The sequence below is a fragment of the Artemia sp. Qi Xiang Cuo genome, chromosome 5 (assembly GCF_049724085.1).
Source record: "Artemia sp. Qi Xiang Cuo chromosome 5, ASM4972408v1, whole genome shotgun sequence".
Lineage (NCBI taxonomy): Eukaryota > Metazoa > Arthropoda > Branchiopoda > Anostraca > Artemiidae > Artemia > Artemia sp. Qi Xiang Cuo.
Window position 1 is genome coordinate 46,252,567 of NC_142798.1, and position 27,538 is coordinate 46,280,104.

The window sequence follows — 27,538 nt, forward strand, 5'->3', positions numbered from 1 at the left end:
TTCATAGAGCCAAAAGACTATTGGGCAAAGATTTAGATATAAAATAACGCCGTTCTAATCCCTTTCCTACAGATAGATCCAAAGTCCATATAAAATCAACGATTGTTATAGTAAAAAACATGCAACTGTGGTTTTCTGCTCTGGAGATTTTGATGGTAAAAATAACCAGAAAATACTCTGAACCGGAGGGGGGCCGCCTTCTCCCCAATTCCCCCACTAATACCGTTAAGATCTTGCTTGCCTTTGCTGAAAACTCAATTCAATACAAAAAATGAACACTGGTAATTCAAAAGGTTTTATGCTATAGACACGAATTAATACACGAATGAGCTTAAAAACTGAAAAAGAAGTTTTGGGTTCTTATTACTGTTATTAAGGACCTCTGGTTTGTGCTAGGAAGGTTTTGAATTGATAAAAAAAGATCAGGTCTCAGTAAACGAACATTTTCTGCCATTTTGTACCGCAAAATACCATGTTTGGCTAAATTGGCCCAAAATGGCCGGATTGGACCAAAAACCACGAGAAAGTCTTTCTGCTTATGGTATCAAAAATTCCAATGAAGATTTACCAGTTTCCAAGGTCTGGTTCGGCGTTTCTTTCTAAAGCTCATCATTAATTGTTCTACAGCTTAAAATACAAAAATGAAAAATGGACTGAGATTGAACAAAAACAAGTTTTTTTCACACGAAAATTAAGAGTAAAGTTAGAACTTGAAACCTGACAAAATTATCTTAGGTATAAAGGGGCTACGGCCTCCTCAACCTCTCCTCTTCACACTAAAATTCAAATTACGCTTCACTGAAAGCTTATTATAGAATGTGACAAGAATGGCTGGTTGGTAGTTGCTTATATTTCATTTATCTACCATCATTTGAAAAATTTGAGCGAAAATTTTACCGTTTCTGGTCCGACTGAAAACTCTAATTTCAATTAAATACACTTCAATGAGTGCATTCATTCTCGAAAAATTTAATAAGGAGTATATGTTCTTGCAATGTGTATTGTTTTCTTTAAATCAAAATCATATTTTCAGTATTAAATTTAGAGTAATGACTGGGCGTACACCCCCCTCATTTAAATTTAGTTTTTAGTGTTTATGTTCAAGTGGAATTTTTTTTTTCTTTAATTCAAAAGCAGATCTTTAGCATAAAAATTGAAGGAATGAATGGACGTACAAATCCCTCCCCCCGTTTAAATTTAACGCCAGTCTTTATGTTTAAGTGGAAGACTTGTGTTTCTTTTTACTTAATTGTATGAAGAAAGGGTAGTGTGTTCATTTTGGTTACTTACTCAGAGTAATGAAAAAAGTGGATGTCCAATAAAATTGATTGCAAATCAACAAAATTTGATGACTTACCCTCCCAAAGAAATTCCAGCTGCAACAACGATTGATGTAGGATATTTTTGACGAACATAGCACACTATTTCGGAGAAATCAAGACTGCAAGCCCCACAATATGTTTTTGGTGTCTGGAAGAAACAAAACAACTTGGGGTGGTTTATTAAATACCACACGCTTTACTCAGCTGCCATCGATGTGAGCGATGACGAACAGGCGAACTTCAAGATAAAAGAGAGAGAGGAAAAATATACAATTTACAGACAAAGTTGGGTTAAATGAGTATACAAACTAGCCAAATGAAGAGGCTAACAATGAAAAAAGTTTCTAAACAGTAGTCGTACACGGAATATCCTTTGACCTGGAATTCTTAAATTGAACTGTTTAATATGTTTCCTACGACTAAAATGAAAATTTGTTGGCCTCTGGCGGCTTGGTGCAACAATGAACTGTAAGTAGTAGCAGCAGTAAAATGAAAGAAGTATTAGTACCACAGAAGTTCACTTCAGACTAATGCAAGTTTTTCATTTCCGAAGTTCAAAATTCTAGATTTCTATTTGTCGCTTACGAGATGGTCGCGAAAATTTGTTTCGCTTACAATTTGACAAACTGACTAAAATTTTAATTACAAATAATTTCCCAAATGAGATTACAAGACATTTAAATAAAATTCGCAGCTAATGCAATAAGAATGTTGCTAAGATGGCAGCACTTTTCACTTCAGAATTCAAATCAATTATAATTAGAAAATTTTGGCTCAATGAGAACTGGGCGCAAGGAATCTCCAAATTCAAGAATTAGTAGGGACGCACCAACCTCCAAAGTTAAGAAATGTCGTTAATAAACAACAGCGACTACTCAATGAGAGCCCAAAAGAGATGGGTTTGCAGATTCTAGTCCAGCAACAATTGCGCTGTCAGACATGCATAGAAGCGAATTGACATTATCAATATTTTATTACCAACAAAAAACAAAACTTCGAAAAGCAATATAAGCTTCATTAGCTTGCTCCCTTTTATCTAGCAATTCATTCTATTAAAGAAAAGTGAGAAACAACTATTTAAGAATGCTTTGCTTTGATTATTTTGATTTTAGTAATCCTGAATATTCTTCATGGAATGAAGAAAAACGAGCGGAAGTCACATGGAAATTACAATTTTTTAAGCGGGATTCAGACTTAAAAAAAAGTGTGGAAATGACTAAAGATAAAGTGGGGGCTATCTGCCTCAAAAATTATCCTGCGTTTTCCTTTAAAGAAAATACAAAAGACACATATCATCGTTTAAATCATAAAAGTAGAAACCATCCTTGTATTACTCTATTACGATATTTCTTGATGCTAATGTTATCCAGAAAAAGTTTCCTTGTTGTGTCCTGTTCGTATAGTTTTAGAATTAGCTCTACTTAATTTTATTTTGTATAATCGATGGCCTTGTTTCTCTCGTTTTTTCTCTTTTTTTAATCTTTTGGAGTATCAAAGTAGTCAATAATTTTGCTCAGTGTTTTTCATAAAGCGCTCTATATATTACAATAAACGAGAAAACTTTTAGAGGCAATTAGAGGCAAAATTTTGGTTAGAATTTTGATCCTAACCTTTGTCAATTTTTATACTTTTAATCCTGAATCAGGCTCTATATTTTAGTATTCTTCATTTCAATCCAAAAATAATCACAACAAGGATGCTTTACATTTAACTACTATAAATCTAACATTTCAAAATATAGATATAGCATCAAGTTTACTACTGGCATTCTGCACGAGAATAAAATAATCTACTGTTAGATTTTCTAAGTTTGGTGTGTTTCGCTAATAGAACTGCATACATAGCACGTTTTACAAGATTAAAATAAAAATGAAGTTCCCTTGAAAGGGTCCAAAACTTTTTTTTGGTTTTCTTGAAAAATAAAAAATGGTACTTGTATGATGCAACCCCTGCAGCTCAAGAAATGAAGTTAGGTTAATCCTAATAAAATATACCTAAGTATGATAAAAATATAATACTTTGGAAACAAATTTTTCCTATATATTTGCACATTAGGAGGGGGGGGGGTAAAGTATAGTAGGTTTGCATACAAAATGTGTTAGCTACAATTATTCTAACATTATTAAGTAAGATTTGTTTTCTGACTTCACACTGTCCAAATACTTTACCCCACCCCCAATGTGCACATATATAGCCCAAATTATATATTTTCCATCTATTCTGTCTTGTCTTTGTCTTTTCTGATACTAAGTTGAAAGAAACTTGCGAAAGAAAGCTGTTTACATTGCGTCAATGCAGGAACAACTTGAGCTGCAGGGGGTATATTATACAAGTACCTAAAAAATATGTTAACCATGAATCCTTACAGTCTGTAGTATTTTTTTTCTTTTTTTTTTTCACAGAAGCATCAAACTGTTCTTCTGCTTTCAATAGAATTCCATTCGAAAATATCAATTTTTCCTTTCAGAGTCACTTAAAATATAGCTTTTGATTCCTGACTCAAGAATATATTTAAATAACAACTAAATATTTCAGGAAGCGTTCAACTAGAGAGTAAAAAATGTATTTGCAAAAATACCTACAGGGATAGCTTCACTAAAGAGAAATTCCTAGGGGGGGGGGGCAACTGGGTCAGCTGCCCTGGGCACGGCAGCTGGGCGGTGGCTGGGGGATTGCCCACTTTATTCAAAATTTTCACTTTGATTCGGATTTTTTTCTTATATTTTAGTCGGGAGGTGGGTGCAATAATTAATTTTTACCCGGGCATCACCAACCCTAGAAATGGCTCTGCTTCACCGCAGAGAACAAGCAGTTAAAAATAGTGAGAAAAGACTAGAAGTCGAGATGTCGGTTACTGCCGGTGAAAAAAAGTATTTGGGCTGGAATTAAATTGCGTGTAAACTTGTTCTGTGCTGGGTAAGTATCACAAAGGGTACCTTTATACCGATGCCTCCACGTCCCCTATTATTGAAAACAACAGCAGTTGCATTAACTTTCAATGCTGCTTTAACTAATGATTTTATATAATCAGATTGGCTATGCCCTGTCAATCCGGGCAGAAAAATTACGACAGGTCTTGGTGCAGAATCAGCAAATCGGGTAGGTTCAGTCCAGTCAAGGCAAACTTCCCCACCATCGCTCAGCTGAAAAATCTCCCTGCAAAAAAATAAAAAAATAACCTTAGGACTAACAAAAGAGAAGAAAAGTCCTACACAGTCAAGAATTCCAACACCTGAGAAAACAAAATCATACCTAATACAATAGTATTAGTGTTGTATTTTAGGAGAGGGAAACCCCAGTCAAAATGAGGAAAAATTTATTTCTATAGCCATCATAAAACCAAGGAGATAATATTTTATATTTGGGCTCTTACTCCTTCCCTTCTTCTAAAAAAAACATCGACTAATTACACCATGGAGCGAAGAGAGTACGTTTCAATAAACAAATTGTATTTATCTGAATTGAATAGTGTAGTTTATTTTATTTATATACTTATTTGCTCCAAATATTTGCAGCAAAGTAAGTTAGAAATAAATAAAAACAAAGACAAATTAAAAAGAAAAAAGAAAACAACAAGATAGAAAAGTAAAAGAAGTAAAAGTCACAACTATAAGAAATACAGCCTACTGGAGAATATTCACAAAATAACCAAATACTTCAGTCTGAATATCTCACTAAAGCAACTGGTCTATTTTCAAATTTTTCAGTAGTCAAAGCAAGCAACACCACATAGCACATTTGGGCCTTTGCCCCCCCCCCTCTTTCCAATTCTCATGATGGTTACAACATTTCCTTTAACATCCAATACTTTCCTTATAATTTACCTTTTTTCATATTTTTTTTCGGAGTTGTACCTTCTGCCCAGAACTAATTAATGTACATGAGCCTGAGCTTAAGTAACTGTAAATTTTGGTCTTTTGCCTAAAACAAAGATAAATATTCCAATGTCTCCACGCTTAACATTTTATGACCGACATGCAAAAACCCAAATTGGTATTTAAGGATAAGAAAGTAACTAATTCCCAATATGAGGTTAAAATTGTAATATGAGTGTCCTAAGATTAAACTCAGTACATAGCTTTTGTATGCCACAAATGATGTACAAGTCCAAAATAAAAACACTGCGAATCCATATTTAACAAATGATGTGGCTACATAATTGGATAAATAAAGACATTGGATACAAGGAGACGATACATAATTGGCGGCACAAAGTACATCCGTAACCCTTTCGAGTTCTACCTACCCTCGATTAATTCTATCATTGTTTGTTGTGTTTTTTTTCCGTTATTTGCGTTGAACTGGAAATTATATATACTTTGAAGAGTGTTTTTCCATTAATAAATATTTCCAGTAAAGTTTATCCGAAACAAAACAAGTAATGTTTTTGAGCAAGGGCATTTTTTTTCGTCAATCTATTTCCTTTTAATTCCATCTCAATTAAAGAATAGATATTTGTAAGTATACAAATAAAAGCGTCAATCACTAATTTGAAATTATCTTCCTGTTCATTGCGAGTCTCACTTGAGTTTTTCATTTTAATTTCTTGAGGTTCTAGGTTTCATCTATTAATTCAGAAAAAGTCCTATTTTTACTTTTATTTTTACTAATTATATGACCTTATTTTTGTTCATTTTAGGTTTTAAAATCATTCTTTAATTTCTGAAAAACATTGTAATTTCAGTTTGTTTTAGGCTACATTGCTTTCTCATAGAAAATTCTTTGGCATTATGCATAAGCTAATATATGATTGTCTTAAGTGTTGAATTCGCTCTTTATTTTTTATGGAAAATTCATGTTTATTAAACTTATTTAAAAAGAGATACTAATCTAAATAGGTTTCTCAATTCAAATGGGTTTCAATGGGTTTTTGAATTATTGAAATTGCGACAGCCATCTTTCCACTAACAGATACAACTTGAACAACAAGAAAGGGATGAACAACAAGAAATGACGTAAGTGATCGTAACTTACCGGTTTTTCAGGAGTGATATTAAAACATTGTTAACAATTGTTAAATTATGACATTAACAGAAGCTAAGAAAACGAAGTTAATGACCCATTTAGGTGGTTAGAAACTGATTCACTGATAGTTCCGTGTAAGCCGATGCATTTGCCTGATATAATATCCACCAATCACTCCACAACTGGGGCCTTTTTTACAATTATTTTTCCTTTCAGTCCATTCGACTTATCAATGTACTACTGTTGACTAGCAGTTGTTTCACAGAGAATCACATTAATCATGTTTCTATTAACGTTGAACAAGACAAACAAAATAGATCTGAATTACAACTTTGATCAGAATGATATTTTCTGGTCTTGAGGATCTTGAGACTTCCACTACATTGACTGGTGTCTACTTTCAGGGTCTCATTCGCAGAATCCATGTTCCGTTCCATGTAAAACCTGATTCCAACAAAACGGATTCGAACAAAGCTCATTACGATATATTCAAGCTACCAAGGCACACATCTTTACGGCACTGTTTTCCCTTATCGGACACAAATAAGTCAAACACCTACCCTACTCATACCAACGACCTCAGCCGCTGCATGGACGTTCAATCCTCGGCCACCCTCAATCACTTCACGAACTGTTTTTGGTAAAAATTTGCATATCTTGAGCATTCTGAATGTTCATCATCTTTTCACATTGTCCCTTCCCCCCAAAACTCGTTTGTATTACTCAAACACACCTGTCTAAGATAAAATATTGTCCCATAAGTTTCACTTAAAATTTCAAATGTTTGTCTAGCTGATTTCTCAAGTTCTACAAGAAACTTGATATAAATTCATCATTCAGTTTTCACAATAGACATTTTTTGGTAGAATATATTTGCACACATTCACTTGTTGAATGGGTGCCTCTTTTCTCGATCAAGTGATGTGGCAACTATATGATAAATATACCCTGTACCCCTGGTTTCATACAGCTGATTTTTTTTCGGACACATGAGGCATGTGTGGATATAGATCTGTTCATTTCAGATCGTTCTGTTTCATTTGTCAAAACGCACACGAAGTACTGAACAATGGGGTTGAGTTGAAAACAAAAAACGTTATAAGCTAATGTTTCTTTTTATGCGATTTATAAGCAAGCAACAAGATATTAAGAACAGCTTCTCACAAAATCAAGTGAGTCAATTTTTCAGAAATCCCCACTGCTAAATAAGTTTAAAATCCGCTTAAAATCGTTGTGATTTTCAGCGGATCAGTTCGAAAGCTTCAACGTATTACCCAAAAGCTGTCATGATGAATGAGCTTGCAATAAATACGAATGATTTCTGTCGCAAAACAACAATTTTCGTGAAAACAGAAATTAAGCGTCTGAAAACGAGGTAAGAAGCATGCATTTCTGTGCTTCCAAAAACTTAACAAAACTAAAAAAAAAACTAAAAAAGAGAAAAATGATCAAATAGGCATGAGACAAGCAGAACAAATGGAAGTGGAAAACGAACCTGGAGTACGAAATAGGAGCTATGCGAGATCTTAGAAGACTAGCAAAAACTGTCTGTGCCCGAGCTTCAAAACACCATATCGTTGGCCAAAACTTTTCACTGAATACTGGAACAAATTGATTTAAAAAATCATGGAACTTGGGGTTGCCACACCATAAATTAGGCCTCTGAAAAACGAAAGAAAAAAAATTGTAATTTATCTAAGAAAATCAATTTATGTCGATCTTTTTGAAATTTTAATTTTAAAAAACATTTTTGAAAAATAAGTTCTTGAAAGAAAAGTAAAGAGCCATATTATAACCTAAGACGAGCAAAAATAAAGTTCTATAATAATACAAACTTAAACCGATCATGAATCATGAATGCACCGATAACTACAACCTAGTAAAGAGCAAACCACAGTATATAGTAACAAAAATTTAGAAATGCGCTTCGTAAAACGCTATCTAGTGAAAACATTAAAGTGAAACAAATACATTAAAGTGATTAGTGCTATGTACGAGAATGACACTGCTGCGGTTAAGGTACGAAATGAGGTTAGCAGCTGGTTTTGTATTAAATCAGGAGTTAAGCAGGGTTGTGTTCTATCCCCCTTTATATGGATTAGATAGATAGATAGATAGATAGATTTATTTTTCATATATCAGTAAAATAATTACATAACAATCTACAAATCCCCACAAAGGCTTCACGGGAGCCTTTGTGGCTCCCATGGTCCATCAAAATTATTTTGATGGACTTTGTTTTAAGGAGCACAGGAAAGGCAATGGGAGACCACGGAATCAAATGGGGAGGAAAATGTCTCCTGGACTTGGATTATGCTGATGATTTAAGCATCCTAGATGAAAGTGTGAGCAAAATAAATGAAGTTTTAGAGGTTTTGCGAGTTCAGGGTGCTAGAATTGGTTTGAAAATTAATGTTAGGAAGACTAAGTCACTAAGGCTAGGAATAAGTGAAGATGAAAAAGTGACATTGGGTAATGAAAAGATTGATCAGGTGGGCAGCTTCACTTACCTTGGTAGTATTATTAGTAAGGATGGTGGGAGCAGTGTTAAAAATGTTATAAATGGAATAGCCAAGGCTCAGGTGTTTTTTCACAGTTTAAAAAAGTTGGGAAGAATAGGAAGATAAATCTGAAAACCAATATTAAAGTATTAGAAGCTACAGTAATGACAGTGGTCAAAAATGGCTCTGAAGCATGGACGCTCTGAAAAGCAGATGAAGATTTTCTAGATGTTTTCCAGAGAAATTGCTTAAGTATTGTTCTTGGTACCCGGCTGACTGACCGTATTTCAAAAAATAGGTTATGCTAAAAAAGGGGTTCAATAGCACTTTCTAGGGCCATAATGAAAAAATGGCTGAAATGGCTAGGGCAGATTTTGAGGACGAAAGGTGACAGATCGCCCAAGATTTTTCTTTTTGGCCAGCCGTCTAGAGCTAAACGGAAAGCAGGTTGTCCTCATTCGGGGTTGGAGGACGTCATAAAGAAAGATTTACAGGAAATGGAAACTTCGTGGGCGGGTGTAAAAAGGAAGGCTTTGAATAGATTGGGGTGGAGGAGGAGCGTGCGTAGTTGTGTTGGCCTGAGGCGGCTTGGTGCTGCGGTGAGTTGTTAGTAGTAGTAGTAGTGAAAACATTACTATTTAACGCTGATTCACAAATGGTAACTCATAATGGTATTTCATTAATATTTAGAGTAGAAGTTTTATTGCGAAAACCAATTTATGGGCATTTTCAAAGAGCTTGGATGTCCTCGAAAACGGCGTCGGTATCGAAACGAAAAGCGCACTATTGGAATGAGCATGGTTAAACGAGTTAAACGAGAATTACATTATTAAACGAGAATTACAGCGCCCAATCTTTTTTGCATGGGAAGCACTGATGTGTCCCCTATTTTCTTTTTCCCCTCCTTAGAGGTGATTGCACCGAAAGTGTGGTCGTAGAATGTTGGTAGAGGGCTCATTTGAAAGGAAACGGCCAAATCTAGTGCACTTTTAAGTAGCAAAAGAAATCATGCCATAGCAAGGTAAAGTTTCGTGCCATTTTGTACCTTTAAACGTAAATTTTTGTCCAAAGAGGATCAAATGCCCAGAAAACGGGGATTTAAAAATAGCTAATCAATTTTTTACGGTCTAAGAAGCTAAAAAGAAGGCCCCCCTCACCTCAGAGAGTCAAAATACAAGGGAATCCAAATTTCAAAAGAGCTAATCGATTTTCGTGGTCTCAAACCCTAAATAAGAAATTTTTAGCTCATTTGAGAAAAATGAAGAAATAGTTTTTTTCTTTTCACTGTAAGCTGTTAACATCAATTGAAAATTTGAGTCCCCTGAAGGTTGAAAGCCTTGACCGTTGCTGGGAAGCGATTGAAAACGTAGGAGAAGGGGTATTTTTGCTAGATGTAAATGAAGTAGGCTATCAAAGAGACTGGCAAGCCCAGTCGTAAACCATAAATAAAAAGAATATTTTATTACAATTTTTAGCATTATGTAATTTGTTATGAATGATTTTTTTTCTATGAGGACTAGTAGGATACACACAGAATTCAATTAATGGCTTAATAACTCCTATAATTTCGTCTTAATAGCTCTTTAGAAAAGTGCCATGCTCCAATGTCCAATATGACACTTTTGGTGCTATTTCTGGAATGGAGAGGCTGGGAGGCATAAAGAGGATACTATTGTAATCTCCATGGTCCAACATCATCAACCAGGGGTTTATAATCCTCCAGGTTAAACAAACATGTGAGTAGGAATGGGTCAGAAGGTACTGATCTTACATAATTTATCCATGGTTCTGTTTGTTGACGCGGACGGGAGTTTACATCATTGCCAGATAAGAAAGGTACTATTTGGTACTTTAAAGGTACCTCTTTCAAGGTCAATCAGGGAACTCGGAAATACTGTGGGGAAAAAGCACATGCGCAATGAATACTAACGGGACAATGTTATTGATCTACGAAGGGGACATGATCAGGCAATATTTCTGGGAAATTGATTGCATAATCTGACGGGGAATTACAATGTAACATGAGGGGAATTAAGAAACTAAAAGGCTTCATTTTCTTTGGTCTGAGAGATAAATATTAATATTCTTTCAAAGCCTTAATAGTGTAACTAGGAACACCTTAGATATATCAGAAATTCAAACGAGATACAACACAGATTGAATGTATTTTACGCGTGAAATGGTATCCTGGGAATTTCAAATGTGACAGCGCAGGGATGCCGAAACAAAGGAACACGCAGAAATTTCTTTTAGGGGATTATTTGGGCGAAATCCAATTAATCAACATTTTAGGGATTTTTTGGGTGAAACAGTTTGAGACATTTTAGAAGATGATTTGGGGTGAAACTCTGTGGCCATTATAATACACAAGTTCCACTTGAACAGTGTTGTATGGTCCCCAGCCCCCAAGCCCCCCCCCTCCACCCAACTTTTTTGCCCCCCTCATTTTTTTACACTTTTTTTGAAGTTTTTTTAAACTTTTTTTATATTATTTTTTTATTTTATTTTTTCATATTATTTTTTTTAACTTTTTTTACATGTTAGAATGAACAAGTACACAATATGGGATTATGTGAGACGATTATGGATTCGAACATCTATGACAGCAAACATCAATGACCCTAGCCATCAAGGACCTCAAACTCCAAGGTCCCCTACCCCAACCCCCAAGGCCCCCCTCCCCTCAACTTTTTTGCCCCCCCCATTTTTTAATACTTTTTTATTTATTTTTAACTTTTTTTTATATTATTTTTTTAACATGATATTTTTTTCAACTTTTTTTTACATGTCTTAGAATCAACAAGTACACAATATGGGATTATGTGAGACGATTATGGATTTGAACATCTATGACAGCAAACATCAATAACCCTAGCCATCAAGGACCTCATCCTCCAAGGTCCCCTACCCCAACCTCGAAGGCCCCCCTCTCCCCAATTTTTTGCCCCCCCCCCATTTTTTAATACTTTGTTTTGTGCGCTTGAGACGCAGAAAGCCCCCAACTTTTTGCCCCCCCCTCCCAACATTTTTTAATACTTTTTTTGCACGCCTGTGACACAGAAATTAAAAAACAGAAAAGGTTTTTGAGCTAAAGCAGGGAACAAGTTAAATTTTTCGTACAACACACAAACGACATGAGAAGAAACCTAGCTAAGGAATCAAGAAACAGCAGAATTTCACACAAGTAAAATCATGAACCAGCGTAAGTAAAAAAACATAATCACAAGTTTCCAGCAACAAACACACGACATTTGAAGAATCATAGCAAAGTAATCAAGAAACAACAAACTTTCACAGTAGTACAATCATGAACCAGCATAAGTAAAAATACCAAATCATAAGTTTCCAGCAACACGCACATAACATGAGAAGAAACATAGCAAAGGAAGTAAGAAATAGCAGACTTTCACACAAGAAAAATCATGAACCAACACAAGAAAAAATACCAAATCATAAGTTTCCAACAACACACACACACACAACATGTGAAGAAACCTAGAAAAGGAAGCAAGAAACAACAGACTTTCAAACAAGTAAAATAATGAACCAGCATAAGTAAAAGTATCAAATCATAAGTTTCCAACAACACACACACAAAACACGAGAAGAAACCTAAAAGGGAAGCAAGAAACAACAGACTTTCACATAAGTAAAATCATGAACCAGCATAAGTAAAAATACCAAATCATAAGTTTTCAACAACATGCATACACAACATGAGAAGAAACCTAGCAAGGGAAGAAAGAAACAACAGACTTTCACACAAGTAAAATCATGAACCAGAATAAGTTAAAATACCAAATCACAAGTTTCCAACAACACACACACAACATGAGAAGAAACCTAGCAAGGGAAGCAAGAAACAACAGACTTTTAAACAATTAAAATCATGAACCAGCATAAGTAAAAATAACAAATCATAAGTTTCCAACAACATGCATACACAACATGAGAAGAAACATAGAAAGGGAAGAAAGAAACAACAGACTTTCACACAAGTAAAATCATGAACCACCATAAGTTAAAATATCAAATCATAAGTTTCCAACAAAACACACACAACACGAGAAGAAACCTAGCAAGGGAAGCAAGAATCAACAGACTTTCACACAAGAAAAATCATGAACCAGCATAAATAAAAATACCAAATCATAACACACACACAACACACACACACACAACATGAAAAGATACCTAGCAAGGGAAGCAAGAAACAACAGACTTTCACACAAGTAAAATCATGAACCAGCATAAGTAAAAATACCAAATCATAAGTTTCCAACAACACACACACACACAACATGAGAAGAAACCTAGCAAGGGAAGCAAGAAACAACAGACTTTCACACAAGTAAAATCATGAACCACCATAAGTAAAAATACCAAATCATAAGCTTCCAACAACACACACATAACATGAGAAGAGACCTAGCAAGAGAAGCAAGAAACAACAGACTTTCACACAAGTAAAATCATGAACCAGCATAAGTAAAAATACCAAATCATAAGTTTCCAACAACACACAAACACAAAATAAAAGAAACCTAGCAAGGGAAGCAAGAAAAAACAGACTTTCATACAAGTAAAATCATGAACCAGCATAAGTAAAAATACCAAATCATAAGTTTCCAACAACACACACAAAACATGAGAAGAAACATAGCAAGGGAAGCAAGATACAACAGACTTTCACTCAAGTAAAATCATGAACCAGCATAAGTAAAAATACCAAATCATAAGTTTCCAAGAACAGACACACACATCATGAGAAGAAACCTAGCAAGGGAAGCAAGAAACAACAGACTTTCACAACAGTAAAATCATGAACCAGCATAAGTAAAAATACCAAATCATAAGTTTCCAACAACACACACACGCATATCATGAGAAGAAACCTAGCAAGGGAAGCAAAAAACAACAGACTTTCATACATGGAAAATCATGAACCAGCATAAGTAAAAATACCAAATCATAAGTTTTCAACAACACACACACAACATGAGAAGAAACCTAGCAAGGGAAGCAAGAAACAACAGACTTTCACGCCAGTAAAATCATGAACCATCATAAGTAAAATACCAAATCATAAGTTTCCAACAATACACACACAACATGACAAAAAACCTAGCAAGGGAAGCATGAAACAACAGACTTTCACATAAGTAAAATCATGAACCAGCATAAGTAAAAATAGCAAATCATTTCCAACAACACACACACAACATGAGAAGAAACATAGCAAGGGAAGCAAGAAACAACAGACTCTCACACACGTTAAATCATGAACCAGCATAAGTAAAAATACCAAATCATAAGTTTCCAACAACAAGCACACAACATGAGAAAAAACCTAGCAAGGGAAGCAAGAAACAACAGACTTTCACACAAGTAAAATCATGAACCAGCATAAGTAAAAATACCAAATCATAAGTTTCCGGAAACACACACAGACAACATGAGAAGAAACCTAGCAAGGGAAGCAAGAAACAACAGACTTCCACACAAGTAATATCATGAACCAGCATAAGTAAAAATACCACATCATAAGTTTCCAACAACACACACACACAACATGAGAAGAAACCTAGAAAGGGAAGCAAGAAACAACAGACTTTCACACAAGTAAAATCATGAACCAGAATAACTAAAAATACCAAATCATAAGTTTCCAACAACACACACAACATGAGAAGAAAACTAGCAAGATAAGCAAGAAACAACATACTTTCACACAAGTAAAATCATGAACCAGCATAAGTGAAAATACCAAATCATAACACACACACAACATGTGAAGAAACCTAGCAAGGGAAGCAAGAAACAACAGACTTTTACGCAAGTAAAATCATGAACCATCATAATTAAAATACCAAATCATAAGTTTCCAACGACACACACACAACATGAGAAGAAACCTAGCAAGGGAAGCATGAAACAACAGACTTTCACACAAGTAAAATCATGAACCAGCATAAGTAAAAATACCAAATCATAAGTTTCCAACAACACATACACGACATGAGAAGAAACCTAGCAAGGGAAGCAAGAAACAACAGACTTTCACACAAGTAAAATCATGAACCAGCATAAGTAAAAATACAAAATCATAAGTTTCCAAACAACACACACACGACATGAGAAGAAACATAGCAAAGGAAGCAAGAAACAGACTTTCATTCAAGTAAAATCATGAACCAGCATAAGTAAAAATACCAAATCATAAGTTTTCAACAACACATACACAACATAAGAAGAAACCTAGCAAGGGAAGCAAGAAACAACAGACTTTTACACAAGTAAAATCATGAGCCAGCATAAGTAAAAATACCAAATCATTAGTTTCCAAAAACACACAACATGAGAAGAAACCTAGCAAGAGAAGCAAGAAACAACAGACTTTCACACAAGTAAAATCTTGAACCAGCATAAGTAAAAATACCAAATCATAAGTTTCCGACAACACAGACACAACATGAGAAGAAACCTAGCAAGAAAAGCAAGAAACAACAGACTTTCACACAAGTAAAATAAATCATAACACACTCACAACATACACACACAACATGAGAAGAAACCTAGCAAGGGAAGCAAGAAACAACAAACTTTCACACAAGTAAAATCATGAACCATCATAAGTAAAAATACCAAATCATATGTTTCCAGCAACACACACTCACAACATGAGAAGAAACCTAGCGGGGGAAACAAGAAACAACAGACTTTCACGCAAGTAAAATCATGAACCAGCATAAGTAGAAATACCAAATCATAAGTTTCCAACAAACACACACACAACATGAGAAGAAACCTAGCAAGGGAAGCAAAAAACAACAGACTTTCATACAATTAAAATCATGGACCAGCATAAGTAAAATTACCAAATCATAAGTTTTCAACAACACACACACAATATGAGAAGAAACTTAGCAAGGGAAACAAGAAACAACAGACTTTCACACAATTAAATCATGAACCAGCATAAGTAAAAATACCAAATCATAACACACACACAACACACACACACAACATGAGAAGAAACCTAGCAAGGGAAGCAAGAAACAACAAACTTTCACACAACTAAAATCATGAACCATCATAAGTAAAAATAGCAAATCATAAGTTTCCAGCAACACACACTCAACACATGAGAAGAAACCTAGCGGGGGAAGCAAGAAACAACAGACTTTCACGCAAGTAAAATCATGATCCAGCATAATTACAAATATCACATAATAACTTTCCAACAACACACAGAAAACATGAGAAGAAACATAGCACAGGAAGCAAGAAACAACAGACTTTCAAACAAGTAAAACCATGAACCAGCACAAGTAAAAATACAAAATCATACGCTTTCAACAACACACACACAACATGAGAAGAAACCTAGCAAGGGAAGCAAGAAACAACAGACTTTGACACAAGTCAAATCGTAAACCACCATAAGTAAAAATACCAAATCATAAGTTTCCAACAACACAAAAACAATATGAAAAGACACCTAGCAAGGGAAGCAAGAAACAACAGACTTTCATGAATGTAAAATCATGAGCAAGTCCTATTAAAAATACAAAATCCCACGATTCCAACAACACACACACAAAATGAGAAGAAACATCACAAGAGAAGCAAGAAACAACAGACATACAGGCAAGTAAAATCATGGACCACCATAAATAAAAATACCAAATCATAACACACACACAAAAAACACACACAACATGAGAAGAAACCTAGCAAGGGAAGAAAGAAACAACAAACTTTCACACAAGTAAAATCATGAACCATCATAAGTAAAAATAGCAAATCATATGTTTCCAGCAACACACACTCACCACATGAGAAGAAACCTAGCGGGGGAAGCAAGAAACAACAGACTTTCACGCAAGTAAAATCATTAACCAGCATAAGTACAAATACCAAATAATTAGTTTCCAACAAACACACACACAACATGAGAAGAAACCTAGCAATGGAAGCAAAAAACAACAGACTTTCACACAAGTAAAATCATGAACCAGCATAAGTAAAAATACCAAATCATAATCTTTCAACAACACACACACAACATTAGAAGTAACCTAGCAAGGGAAGCAAGAAACAACAGACTTTCACACAAGTAAAATCAAGAACCAGCATAAGTAAAAATACCAAATCATAACACACTCACAACATACACACACAACATGAGAAGAAACCTAGCAAGGGAAGCAAGAAACAACAAACTTTCACACAAGTAAAATCATGAACCATCATAAGTAAAAATACCAAATCATATGTTTCCAGCAACACACACTCACCACATGAGAAGAAACCTAGCGGGGGAAGCAAGAAACAACAGACTTTCACGCAAGTAAAATCATGATCCAGCATAAGTAGAAATACCAAATCATAAGTTTCCAACAAACACACACACAACATGAGAAGAAACCTAGCAAGGGAAGCAAAAAACAACAGACTTTCATACAAGTAAAATCATGGACCAGCATAAGTAAAAATACCAAATCATAAGTTTTCAACAACACACACACAATATGAGAAGAAACTTAGCAAGGGAAACAAGAAACAACAGACTTTCACACAAGTAAAATCATGAACCAGCATAAGTAAAAATACCAAATCATAACACACACACAACACACACACACAACATGAGAAGAAACCTAGCAAGGGAAGAAAGAAACAACAAACTTTCACACAAGTAAAATCATGAACCATCATAAGTAAAAATACCAAATCATAAGTTTCCAACAACACACACACAACATGAGAAGAAACCTAGCAAGGGAAGCAAGAAACAACGGACTTCCACACAAGTAAAATCATGAACCAGCATAAGTAGAAATACCAAATCATAAGTTCCCAACAATACACACACAAAATGAGAAGAAACCTAGCAAGGGAAGCATGTAACAACAGACTTTCACAAAAGTAAAATCATGAACCAGCATAAGTAAAAATACCAAATCATAAGTTTCCAACAACACACACACAACATGAGAAGAAACCTAGCAAGGGAAGCAAGAAACAACAGACTTTCACGCAAGTAAAATCTTGAACCAGCATAAGTAAAAATATAAACTCATAATTTCAAAAAGAAACTCACAGGATCTGACAAATAAACTAGCAAAGAATGAAAGGTACAGCAGACTTCTAAAAAATTAATATTTATAGGAGGAGCAAGTAGAAGTACCAATTCATAAGTTTCCAACAACACACACACAACATGAAAAGAAACATAGCAAGGAACGCAAGAAATAACAGACATTCACACAAGTAAAATCATGAAACAGTATAAGTAAAAATACCAAATCATAAGTTTCCAACAACACACACACAACATGAGAAGAAACCTAGCAAGGAAAGCAAGAAACAACAGACATTCACACAAGTAAAATCATGAACCAGCATAAGTGAAAATACCAAATCATAAGCTTCCAGCAAAAAACATACAACATAAGAAGAAACCTAGCAAGGGAAGCAAGAAATAACAATCTTTCACGAACGTAAAATCATGAACCAGCAGAATTATAAATACAAAATAATAATTTTCCAAACAACACATACACAACATAAGATGAAAACTGGCAAAGGAAGCAGGAAACAACATACTTTCACACAAGTAAAATCAAGAACCAGCATAAGCAAAAATACCAAATCCTAAGCTTTCAACAACACACACACAACATGAGAAGGAACCTAGCAAGGGAAGCAAGAAACAACAGACTTTCACAAAATTAAAATCATGAAACAGCATAAGTAAAAATACCAAATCATATGTTTCCAGCAACACACACACACAACATGAGACGAAACGTAGCAAGGGAAGCAAGAAACAACAGACTTTCACACAAGTAAAATCATGAACCAGCATAAGTAAAAATACCAAATCATAACACACACACAACATACACATAAAACAAGAGAAGAAACCTAGCAAGGGAAGCAAGAAACAACAAACTTTCACACAAGTAAAATCATGAACCATCATAAGTAAAAATACCAAATCGAATGTTTCCAGCAACACACACACACAACATGAGAAGAAACCTAGCAGGGGAAGCAAGAAACAACAGACTTTCACGCAAGTAAAATCATGAACCAGCATAAGTAGAAATACCAAATCATAAGTTTCCAAGCAACACACACACAACATGAGAAGAAACCTAGCAAGGGAAGCAAAAAACAACAGACTTTCATACAAGTAAAATCATGGACCAGCATAAGTAAAAATACCAAATCATAAGTTTTCAACAACACACACACAATATGAGAAGAAACTTAGCAAGGGAAACAAGAAACAACAGACTTTCACACATGTAAAATCATGAACCAGCATAAGTAAAAATACCAAATCATAACACACACACAACACACACACACAACATGAGAAGAAACCTAGCAAGGGAAGCAAGAAACAACAAACTTTCACACAAGTAAAATCATGAACCATCATAAGTAAAAATACCAAATCATAAGTTTCCAACAACACACACACACAACATGAGAAGAAACCTAGCAAGCGAAGCAAGAAACAACGGACTTTCACACAAGTAAAATCATGAACCAGCATAAGTAGAAATACCAAATCATAAGTTCCCAACAACACACACACAAAATGAGAAGAAACCTAGCAAGGGAAGCATGGAACAACAGACTTTCACACAAGTAAAATCATGAACCAGCATAAGTAAAAATACCAAATCATAAGTTTCCAACAACACGCACACAACATGAGAAGAAACCTAGCAAGGGAAGCAAGAAACAACAGACTTTCACACAAGTAAAATCATGAACCAGCATAAGTAAAAATACCAAATCATAAGATTCCAACAACACAAACACAACATGAGAAGAATCCTAGCAAGGGAAACATGAAACAACAGACTTTCACACAAGTAAAATCATGAACCAGCATAAGCAAAAATACCAAATTATAAGTTTCCAACAACACACACACAACATGAGAAGAAACCTAGCAAGGGAAGCAAGAAACAACGGACTTTCACATAAGTAAAATCATGAACCAGCATAAGTAAAAATACCAAATCATAAGTTTCCAACAACAAACACACACAAGACATGAGCAGAAACCTAGCAATGGAAGCAAGAAACAATAGACTTTCACACAAGTAAAACCGTAAACCAGCATAAGTAAAAATGCTAAATCATAAGTTACCAAAAACACGCACAAAACATGAGAAGAAACCTAGCATAGGAAGAAAGAAACAACAGATTGTCACACGAGTAAAATCGTGAACCAGCAGAAGTAAAGATACCAAATCATAAGATTACGAGAACTCAAACACGATACGGGAAGAAAACCACCGAGAGAGCAAGAAACAACACAATTTAACATAAGTAAAATCAAGAACCAGAATAAGCAAAAATACCAAATCCTAAGCTTTCAACAACACACACACAACATGAGAAGAAACCTAGCAAGGGAAGCAAGAAACAACTGACTTTCACAAAAGTAGAATCATGAACCAGCATAAGTAAAAATACCAAATCATAAGTTTCCAACAACACACACACACAACATGAGAAAAAACCTAGCGAGGGAAGCAAGAAACAACAGACTTTCACACAAGTAAAATCATGACACAGCATAAGTAAAAATACCAAATCATATGTTTCCAGCAACACACAAACACAATATGAGACGAAACCTAGCAAGGGAAGCAAGAAACAACAGACTTTCACGCAAGTAAAATCAAGAACCAGCATAAGTAGAAATACCAAATCATAAGTTCCCAACAACACACACACAACATGAGAAGAAACCTAGCAAGGGAAGCATGTAACAACAGACATTCACACAATTAAAATCCTAAACCAGCATAGGTAAAAATACCAAATCATAAGTTTCAAACAACACACACACGACATGAGAAGAAACCTAGAAAAGGAAGCTAGAAACAACAGACTTTCACATAAGTAAAATCATGAACCAGCATAAGTAAAAATACCAAATCATAAGTTTAAAACAACACACACACAACATTAGAAGAAACCTAGCAAGGGAAGCAAGAAACAACAGACTTTCACACAAGTAAAATCCAGAACCAGCATAAGCAAAAATACCAAATCATAACACACACACAACATACACATAAAACATGAGAAGAAACCTAGCAAGAGAAGCAAGAAACAACAAACTTTCACACAAGTAAAATCATGAACCATCATAAGTAAAAATACCGAATCATATGTTTCCAGCAACACACACACACAACATGAGAAGAAACATAGCAGGGGAAGCAAGAAACAACAGACTTTCACGCAATTAAAATCATGAACCAGCATAAGTATAAATACCAAATCATAAGTTTCCAACAAAGACACACACAACATGAGAAGAAACCTAGCAAGGGAAGCAAGAAACAACAGACTTTCATACAAGTAAAATAATGTACCAGCATAGGTAAAAATACCAAATCATAAGTTTTCAACAACACACACACAATATGAGAAGAAACTTAGCAAGGGAAACAAGAAACAACAGACTTTCACACAAGTAAAATCATGAACCAGCATAAGTAAAAATACCAAATCATAACACACACACAACAACAAACACACAACATGAGAAGAAACCTAGCAAGGGAAGAAAGAAACAACAAACTTTCACACAAGTAAAATCATGAACCAGCATAAGTAAAAATACCAAATCATAAGTTTCCAACAACACACACACAACATGAGAAGAAACCTAGCAAGGGAAGCAAGAAACAACGGACTCTCACACAAGTTAAATCATGAACCAGAGTAAGTATAAATACCAAATCATAAGTTCCCAACAACACACACACAACATGAGAAAAAACCTAGCAAGGGAAGCATGGAACAACAGACTTTCACAAAAGTAAAATCATGAACCAGCATAAGTAAAAATACCAAATCATAAGTTTCCAATAACACACACACACACAACATGAGAAGAAACCTAGCAAGGGAATCAAGAAACAACAGACTTTCACTCAAGTAAAACCTTGAACCAGCATAAGTAAAAACACCAAATCAAAAGTTTCCAACAACACACACACGACATGAGAAGAAACCTAGCAAAGGAAGCAAGAAACAACAGACTTTCACAAAAGTAAAATCATGAACCAGCATAAGTAGAAATACCACATCATAAGTTTCCAACAACACACACACAACATGAGAAGAAACCTAGCAAGGGAAGCAAGAAACAACGGACTTTCACATAAGTAAAATCATGAACCAGCATAAGTAAAAATACCAAATCATAAGTTTCCAACAACACACACACACACAACATGTTAAGAAACCTAGCAAGGGAAGCAAGAAACAACAGACTTTCACACAAGTAAAATCATAAACCAGCATAAGTAAAAATACCAAATCATAAGTTTCCAACAACACACTCACACAACATGAGAAGAAACCTAGCAAGGGAAGCAAGAAACAACAGACTTTCATACGAGTAAAATAATGAACTAGCATAATTAAAAATAACAAATCATAAGTTTCCAACAACACACACACAACATGAGATGAAACCTAGCAAAGGAAGCAAGAAACAACATACTTTCACACAAGTAAAATCAAGAACCAGCATAAGCAAAAATACCAAATCCTAAGCTTTCAACAACACACACACAACATGAGAAGGAACCTAGCAAGGGAAGCAAGAAACAACTGACTTTCACAAAAGTAGAATCATGAACCAGCATAAGTAAAAATACCAAATCATAAGTTTCCAACAACACACACACACAACATGAGAAAAAACCTAGCGAGGGAAGCAAGAAACAACAGACTTTCACACAAGTAAAATCATGACACAGCATAAGTAAAAATACCAAATCATATGTTTCCAGCAACACACAAACACAATATGAGACGAAACCTAGCAAGGGAAGCAAGAAACAACAGACTTTCACGCAAGTAAAATCATGAACCAGCATAAGTAGAAATACCAAATCATAAGTTCCCAACAACACACACACAACATGAGAAGAAACCTAGCAAGGGAAGCATGGAACAACAGACTTTCAAACAAGTAAAATGATGAAACAGCATAAATAAAAATACCAAATCACAAGTTTCCAACAACAAAAAGACAACATTAGAAGAGACCTAGCAAAGGATGCAAGAAAAAGCAGACATTCAAGCAAGTAAAATCATGAACCAGCATAAGCAAAAATACCAAATCATAAGACACACACAACATACACATAAAACATGAGAAGAAACCTAGCAAGAGAAGCAAGAAACAACAAACTTTCACACAAGTAAAATCATGAACCATCATAAGTAAAAATACCGAATCATATGTTTCCAGCAACACACACACACAACATGAGAAGAAACCTAGCAGGGGAAGCAAGAAACAACAGACTTTCACGCAAGTAAAATCATGAACCAGCATAAGTAGAAATACCAAATCATAAGTTTCCAACAAAGACACACACAACATGAGAAGAAACCTAGCAAGGGAAGCAATAAACAACAGACTTTCATACAAGTAAAATCATGGACCAGCATAAGTAAAAATACCAAATCATAAGTTTTCAACAACACACACACAATATGAGAAGAAACTTAGCACGGGAAACAAGAAACAACAGACTTTCACACAAGTAAAATCATGAAACAGCATAAGTAAAAATACCAAATCATAATACACACACAACACACACACACAACATGAGAAGAAACCTAGCAAGGGAAGAAAGAAACAACAGACTTTCACACAAGTAAAATCATGAACCATCATAAGTAAAAATACCAAATCATAAGTTTCCAACAACACACACACAACATGAGAAGAAACCTAGCAAGGGAAGCAAGAAACAACGGACTTTCACACAAGTAAAATCATGAACCAGAGTAAGTAGAAATACCAAATCATAAGTTCCCAACAATACACAAACAAAATGAGAAGAAACCTAGCAAGGGAAGCAAGGAACAAAAGACTTTCACACAAGTAAAATCATGAACCAGCATAAGTAAAAATACCAAATCATAAGTTTCCAATAACACACAGACGAAATTAGAAGAAACCTTGCAAAGGAAGCAAGTAAGAGCAGACATTTACGCAAGTAAAATCATGAACCAGCACAAGCAAAAATACCAAATCATAATTTTCCAACAACACAAACACAACGTGAGAAGAAACCTAGCAAAGGAAGCAAGAAACAACAGACTTTCGCAAAGGTAAAATCATGAACAAGCACAAGTAAAAATACCAAATCATAAGTTTCCAAAAACACACACACGAAATGAGAATAAACCTATCAAAGGAAGCAAGAAATAACAGACTTTCACACAAGTCAAATATTGAACCAGCATAAGTAAAAATACCAAATCATAAGTTTCCAACAACACACACACACAACATGTTAATAAACCTAGCAAGGGAAGCAAGAAAAAACAGACTTTCACACAAGTAAAATCATGAACCAGCATAAGTAAAAATACCAAATCATAAGATTACAACAACACACACACACGCAACATGAGAAGAAACCTAGCAAGGGAAGCAAGAAACAACAGACTCTCATAAAAGTAAAATAATGAACCAGCATAATTAAAAATACCAAATCATAAGTTTACAACAACACACATACAACATGAGAAGAAACCTAGCAAAGGAAGCAAGAAACAACAGACTTTCACACAAGTAAAATCAAGAACCAGCATAAGCAAAAATACCAAATCCTAAGCTTTCAACAACACAGACAAAACATGAGAAGAAACCTAGCAAAGGAAGCAAGAAACAACAGACTTTCACAAAAGTAGAATCATGAGCCAGCATAATTAAAAATACTAAATCATCAGTTTCCAACAATACACACACACAACATGAGAAAAAACCTAGCTAGGGAAGAAAGAAACAACAGACTTTCACACAAGTAAAATCATGACACAGCATAAGTAAAAATACCAAATCATATGTTTCCAGCAACACACAAACACAATATGAGAAGAAACCTAGCAAGGGAAGCAAGAAACAACAGACTTTCACTCAAGTAAAATCAAGAACCAGCATAAGTATAAATACCAAATCATAAGTTACCAACAACACACACACAACATGAGAAGAAACCTAGCAAGGGAAGCATGAAACAACAGACTTTCACACAAGTAAAATCATGAACCAGCATAAGTAAAAATACCAAATCATAAGTTTCCAATAACACACACACGACATGAAAAGAAACCTAGCAAAGAAGTCAAGAAACAACAGACTTTCACACAAGTAAAATCACGAACCATCATAAGTAGAATTACCAAATCATAAGTTTCCAACAACACAAACACAACATGAGAAGAAACCTAGCAAGGGAAGCAAGAAACAACAGACTTTCAAACAAGTAAAATCATGAACCAGCATAAGCAAAAATACCAAATCATAAGTTTCCAAAAACACACACACAACATGAGAAGAAACCTAGCAAGGGAAGCAAGAAATAACAGACTTTCATATAAGTAAAATAATGAACTAGCATAATTAAAAATGCCAAATCATAAGTTTCAAACAACACACACACACATCATGAGAAGAAACCTAGCAAGGGAAGCAAGAAAAAACAGACTTTCACACAAGTAAAATCATGAACCAGCATAAGTAAAAATACCAAATCATAAGTTTCCAACAAAACAAACACAACATGAGAAGAAACCTAGCAAAGGAAGCAAGAAACAACAGACTTTCACACAAGTAAAATCATGAACCAGCATAAGTAAAAATACCAACTCATAAGTTTCCAACAACACACACATGCCATGAGAAGAAACCTAGCAAAGGAAGCAAGAAACAACAGACTTTCACACAAGTAAAATCACGAACCAGCATAAGTAAAAATACCAAATCCTACGCTTTCAACAACACACACACAACATGAGAAGAAACCTAGCAAGGGAAGCAAGAAACAACAGACTTTCACAAAAGTAAAATCATGAACCAAAATCATACCATACTTTTACAATACCATACATACCATACAATCATACCAGACTTTCACACAAGTAAAATCATGAACCACCATAATTTAAAATACCGAATCATAAGTTTCCCACAACTCACTCACACAACGCTAGGATGAACATAGCGAAGGAATCAAGCAACAGCATAAACCTCACAAAGTAAAATCAAAAGCCGAACCTAGGTGAAATTAAACAAATTGTTTTTTCAACAACAAACAGACGACATTAGGTGAAAAATCGACCGGAGCACACCCCGTGACATCAAATCAGACATATAAAACCATGAACCAGGACAAGTAAAAATAGCAAATCATAAGATTTCAACAACACACACACAACATGAAAAGGAACCTAGCAAGGGAAGCAAGAAACAACAGACTTTCACAAAAGTAAAATCATGAACCAGCATAAGTAAAAATAACAAATCATAAGTTTCCAACAAAACACACACACAACATGAGAAGAAACCTAGCAAGGGAAGCAAGAAACAACAGACTTTCACACAAGTAAAATCATGACACAGCATAAGTAAAAATACCAAATCATATGTTTCCACCAACACACAAACACAATATGAGACGAAACCTAGCAAGGGAAGCAAGAAACAACAGACTTTCACGCAAGTAAAATCAAGAACCAGCATAAGTAGAAATACCAAATCATAAGTTCCCAACAACACACACACAACATGAGAAGAAACCTAGCAAGGGAAGCATCGAACAACAGACTTTCACACAAGTAAAATCATGAACCAGGATAAGCAAAAATACCAAATCATAAGTTTCCAACAACACACACACGACATGAGAAGAAACATAGCACGGGAAGCACCAAACAATAGACTTTCACGCAAGAAAAATCATGATCCAACAAAAGTAAAATTACCAAATCATAAGTTTCCAACAACACACAGACAACATGAGAGGAAATCTAGCAAAGGACGCAAGAAACAACAGACTTTCAAACACGTAAAATCATGAACCAGCATAAGTAAAAATACCAAATCATAAGTTTCCAACAACACACACACACAACATGAGAAGAAACCTAGCAGGGGAAGCAAGAAAAAAGAGACTTTCACACAAGTAAAATCATGAACCAGCATAAGTAAAAATACCAAATCATAAGCTTCCAACAACACAAACACAACATGAGAAGAAACCTAGTAAGGGAAGCAAGAAACAACAGACCTTCACACAAGTAAAATCATGAACCAGCATAAGTAAAAATACCAAATCATAAGTTTCCAACAACACACACATGATATGAGAAGAAACCTAGCAAAGGAAGCAAGAAACAACAGACTTTCACACAAGTAAAATCATGAAACAGCATAAGTAAAAATACCAAATCATATGTTTCCAGCTACAGACACACACAACATGAGACGAAACCTAGCAAGGGAAGCAAGAAACAGCAGAATTTCACACAAGTAAAATTATGAACCAGCATAAGTAAAAATACCAAATCATAAGTTTCCAACATCGCACACACAACATGAGAAGAAACCTAACAAGGGAAGCAAGAAACAACAGACTTTCACACAAGTAAAATCATGAACCAGCATAAGTATAAATACCAAATCATAAGTTTCCAACAACAAACACACAATATGAGAAGAAACCTAGAAATGGAAGCAAGAAACACGCCCATATGCTACTCCATGCAGCGAAACGGAGAGGGAGCCCGATTTTCTAAACGAAACCATAATTTGACATGCTCAATACTCCTAAAGATATAGTTGCTGGACCATTCTACTATACTGAACAAAAATAGTTGTCTCAAATT

General features: G+C 34.9%; 1 protein-coding gene across 1 annotated transcript in view; it reads right to left on the minus strand.

Annotated features, from left to right (window-relative positions):
• The window catches only part of Hydr1 (abhydrolase domain containing Hydr1), a 175,549-nt gene that overhangs the window by 116,163 nt on the left and 31,848 nt on the right, over nt 1–27,538 (minus strand). The window contains exons 2-4 of the mRNA XM_089089648.1: nt 7,783–7,949; nt 4,259–4,478; nt 1,358–1,470 (exon numbers count right to left, since the gene is read on the minus strand). Coding sequence (XP_088945774.1) covers nt 1,358–1,470; nt 4,259–4,478; nt 7,783–7,949 — 500 coding nt within the window. The remainder of the gene's footprint in view (nt 1–1,357; nt 1,471–4,258; nt 4,479–7,782; nt 7,950–27,538) is intronic.